This window comes from Octopus bimaculoides, chromosome 18, assembly GCF_001194135.2.
Source record: "Octopus bimaculoides isolate UCB-OBI-ISO-001 chromosome 18, ASM119413v2, whole genome shotgun sequence".
Lineage (NCBI taxonomy): Eukaryota > Metazoa > Mollusca > Cephalopoda > Octopoda > Octopodidae > Octopus > Octopus bimaculoides.
In genome coordinates this window covers 2,377,337-2,382,336 of record NC_068998.1, presented here as the reverse complement: position 1 = coordinate 2,382,336, position 5,000 = coordinate 2,377,337, and the positions used below count along the sequence as shown (strand labels likewise).

The window sequence follows — 5,000 nt, the reverse complement described above, 5'->3', positions numbered from 1 at the left end:
AAGAAAGGAAGTGGAAGAAAACGAAAGGGAGAGAGGAAAAAGTGATCCAGAAAAATGGGTGGTGGTGGTGGTGGTGGTGGAATCCTAATCTCAATAGACAAAGTTTATTAATTAACTTCCCTTGTTCCACATGTCTGTAGTTGCAATTAGCCTTACCAGTTACATTAATGAAGCAACTGGTAGCATTGAGTGATTAATATACATGTATAGAATTTAATAACGAGAGAGTGAGAGAGAGAGAGATCCTGACCGCTTCTAATCAAACTTCATTGCATATGCATGTGCAAGCGTATATGCATGCGTGTGTGTGAGATACTGTAATATGTATTCTAATGACTTTGCATGTTTTAATACAATGTCTAGTGTCACAAGTACAATGACGTTTATCTGTTAGCACATTAGCATCATTAGAGCATATCCGAATAATAAAAGAGATAAAAACAATTTCATCATAGTGTCATGATTCAGGAAATGACGTACCAAATTGCTTTCCATTTTCACTTGAAGAGCCCTAGGAGGGGAGATAGTTGTTTTTTGTTTAAAAAAAATTTTTTTTTTTGTTTTCTAAACTCAAAATATGAAGAGGTCATTTGAAGAGAGAGATGTATAATGGTCTCATTACATCATATGGGAGTGTTTGTATACTCTCACTCTCTCTTCTTTCTTTCATTCATATAATATATATACATATATACATACATACATATCATCATCATCGTTTAACATCCGCTTGTAATTCTCAGCGTGATTCCGTGACACAGAATGTGACAAGGGTGACCCCTTTGAAATACAGGTACAACTCATTTTTGCCAGCTGAGTGGACTGGAGCAATGTGAGGTAAAGTGTCTTGCTCAAGGACACAACGTGCGACCAGGAATTGAACTCACAACCTTATACCACTGTGTGGAACCTTGGGCAAGTGTCTTCTACCAAAGCCCCAGTCTGACCAAAGCCTTGTGAGTGGATTTAGTAGATGGAAACTGAAAGAAGCCCACCATATGTGTGTGTGTGTGTGTGTATCCTTGTCTTGACATCACATGATGGCTGTAAATAAGCATCCCTGCTATACAAGCAGGGTTGTTTATTACTAGTCTTCTGTGAAAACATGCCTGTCATGAAGAATTATTTTACTTGGAAAGAGCTGAAGGTTGGTGACAGGAAGAGCATTTCACCGTCGATAATTTGCCTCAATAAGCTCTGTCCAAACCATTCAAGCAGAGAAAAGTGGATGATGATGATGATGATATGAAAGAGAGATAGAGAGGAAGAGGGAGGGATGTGAGAGAGGAGGGAGAAGAGAGATAGTAGTGTTATCTAAAACTGAAAGTAAAACATTACTATGAAAAAGGTGTAAAGTGCCAAGGTCACGGTTGCCCAGTAATCACACCTGAGAATGGAACAGACATTACAGTAAAAAAGAATATATAAAGAGATATAAACAGTTCTTAGAATTCACTAGAACAGAAGATAGATAAGATAGCAAAGTAACAAGAGATAAAGGATATCAGGTGTGACCCTCTTGGCCTAATCCTAGTCACTAAGTTTTTACAATAATTTGAAACGGTTTTCTTTTTTTTTTTCCAGATTAAGTGTAATAAATATACTCACATCTGTAGCACTCTTATATGTGACTTTTTTCAAGTAGATATTGTACACTGCGCCATTTTCCCTCTCTTCACTCCAGAATTTTGATGCATCTTCCTGCACAAGAAAGAAAAAGAAAGAAAAAAAAGAGAGAAATGAATGGAAATCCTCATTATTACCATCAACATTATTGTCACCACCACTACCATTATTATTTTACATCATCATTATCATCATTTTACATCTACTTTCCATGCTGTGGGAGCTATTACAACTCCTAAACACATATAGGTGCTAATATATATATATTATATAGTAAATCCCTAAAAAACGAAGAACAAACACAAAAAAAAAACAACAACGCAACAACACGGTACATGTAAAGTATTAGCAGATGCTCAGGGAAGGAAAGAAAGATGGTTTTACGTTTTGAGCAGACGCTCTTCTTCAGAAACAGAGGAAAGTCCAATAGAAAAAGAAGAAGGAGGAAAAAGAAAATCACCAACAATTCACATGTGGTTACATTATCAGTTAATGTCCACACTTCCATGTTTGCATAGCTCAGACAGAATTCAATGAAGCAGATTTTCTATGGCCAGATGCCCGTCCTGTCCCCAACTCTCACTCGTTTCCAGGCAATGTAATATTTCCCATGGAAGACAGGAACTAAACAACACTGTTTGTATGATGGTGGTACTCATTTACAGTGATTACACAAGGATTGACAAATGCATTGACCATTTATGAATACATCTAGAAGCATCACTTGAGCAAGACATGACAGACATGTAGGTGGTCAACTGGATCATTCTAGGCTGCAATGAACATGACTTGGACATCTCTGGTGGCAAGAATGGAAAGTAATCAAGAGAATGGTGAAGCAAAGAACTGGCAGAAAATGATCTAAAAAGAGCTGGTGATACAAGAGATAACTGTTAATGCTGAACATCTAGTAAGCCATTGGTAAATAAAACAAAATTATTCATGAGTGATGGACACTTAACTCTTGATATTCTGTTGAAAATATTCTAAGACTGAAAGCTAGTCTTGTGATACAACAGAAATGAAAGATAGAAGATGAAATTTGAATTTTCTCTTTTACGTTAGAGAATTCCACACTGCTTTCCAAATGAAGGCAAACAAGGGTTGTATAGTTTTTGTGATACTGTCAAGAGTGGCTGACACATGCAGTTCTGTTTGGTTCTGTGTCATGCAGGAAGTTAAGAGTTAAAGAGGAAGAGAGACTAATCAAGAGGAACACTCTACAATCACTCCCTGCTAAATGGATTTATGGTGATGATGGTCATAAGGCTGGTGTGTGTATTTCACAGACATGTATATGTACCAGCAGCTAACTAGTTAGCTAGATGGATCACAGATAGATAAAGTGAGATAGATAGATAGATAGATAGACACAGAAGTAGAGGGATGGGCAGATAGATAGATAGATAGATAGATAGAGAGGGAGAGAGAGAGAGAGAGAGAGAGAGAGAGATTTGATTGTCTCCGAGATGTAATGTTAGCAGAAGTGACACTTGAGGAAAGACAGATGCAAACACACTCTCTCTCTCTCTCACTCACTCACTCACTCACTCACACACACACACACACACACACACACGCACATTCTTTCTCAGCCCTAATATCATCTCAACTAGAAGTACAGCTCCTTTTACAACTATTTAATTCCTACATGACCCACTCCACCACACCCGCTAGTTATAAGTGGTTTTGTGTAATTTACTTATTTATTTTCATATTATTATTATTATTATTATTATTATGTTAATCTGGACATTTGCCCAAGAATGGTTGGAGTAAGAAAACTAAACAGCTGTTCGTCTTTGTAAACTTCCACTCTTTCTTCTTCACCAGTTTGGCCTTCAGTTTTTTTCTTTTTATTCTTCTCTCCTCACCAACCTCTCAAACACAAACACACACACACACACACACACACAGATTATTTCAATCTCAAAAGAGAAGCAAAAACTTCTGAAAATCCTGTAAGGGCTGCTGTTCTCATGCTTTGCGAATGAGAAGGGATTTCAGGGCCCAGTAATAGATGACAGATGCTGGGTCCAGTTTCATAAGCTTGCTGACCTGCTTGAGACATTTTCATTACAGAACCAACTACCTCCTGCAAAAGACTACCTTTTGTTTTGCTTGTGGAGGATCTCCAGATCCCTACACATTGTTAATCCAACACAATTCCTTGGGGACATCCTCTATCTGGTCACTTGACTCGCTAGACACTATATTCATTTATGATACAGTATATCTGAAAAAAGGTGGGAAGGTCATGGCTGGAATACCTTTGATTAGATCCGCTCAAGTGCGGGATGGGGGAGGGGTCAACTCAGGGCTAAATAACAACAACAAAGAGCCTGGGAAAATGGTTCTGATTGTGGTAGAACCGAATAGATCTTGTAAGATTTGAACCTGTAAGTCTGCAATCATATAAATGTCCATTTAACCATGCCACTCACCCACGAGAGAGAGAGAGAGAGAGAGAGAGGGAGAGGGAGAGAGAGAGAGAGAGAGTACTATACAACCACAAGCCCCCAGCAAGCTGAGTTTCTGGCAAATGTTTATTTTTCCAGTTGACTTGTTTCATTTCACCTTAATCCTTCCTTAATCCTCATCGTTGTGTGTGTGTGTGTGTGTGTGTGTGTGTGTGAAATAGACTGCACAAGACTGGACTCCAACACACATTACATGGACATGTAGTATCCCCCTTTAGTGACCAGACAACACATTCGGAAGTTACATGCGAGTGTGTGTTGCATGTGTATTATTAATGTTGCATGTGTGTGTGTGTGTGTGTGTGTGTGTGTAGGCTGATACTTTTCTTTTTTAATTAACAATCAGTGGAAGTTACAGAGTGACTCAACGCCTGAGAGTTTCGTTCATTGACGCCTAAGGAGCAACACTTTTGGTCCTTGTGTCACTCCGTAACTTCTGCCAATTATTAATAATAAGAAAAATGGATCAGTCTCTCTCTCTCTCTCTCTCTCTCTAATTTATCTGTTTGTGTGAGGGAGTAAAGAACAATGCTGAAAGGGGGAGAGTGAAGAAAAAGATAGGAGAGAAAACATGCAAGGCTGGGAGAGAGAGGGGGGGTACGATACAGATACATGGGTTATAAGAGGGAAAGAGAGAGAGAGAGAGCATAGAGAGGAGAAAAAGGTATGAGCAGAGAGAGAGAGAGAAAGTGATGAAGAAAGGGCAAGGTAATAGGGCGAGTGGGGATGGGTAATAAATAAATTACAGAAAGGTGAGAGAAAAGAAAATTGTGACGATGGAGGGGGTGAAGAGGGTAGAAGTGGAAGGGGATGATGCAAGTGAACAGGTGGTGGTGGCGGCGGTGGTGGTGGTGGTGGTGGTGGTGGAGATGATGAGATGTTTGTTTATAATAC

At 39.0% G+C, this 5,000-nt stretch overlaps 1 protein-coding gene across 1 annotated transcript in view; it reads right to left on the bottom strand.

Moving 5' to 3' along the window:
* LOC106871381 (ral guanine nucleotide dissociation stimulator) overlaps positions 1 to 5,000 on the bottom strand; it is a 91,642-nt gene that overhangs the window by 30,883 nt on the left and 55,759 nt on the right. The window contains exon 2 of the mRNA XM_014917807.2: positions 1,609 to 1,701. Coding sequence (XP_014773293.1) covers positions 1,609 to 1,701 — 93 coding nt within the window. The remainder of the gene's footprint in view (positions 1 to 1,608; positions 1,702 to 5,000) is intronic.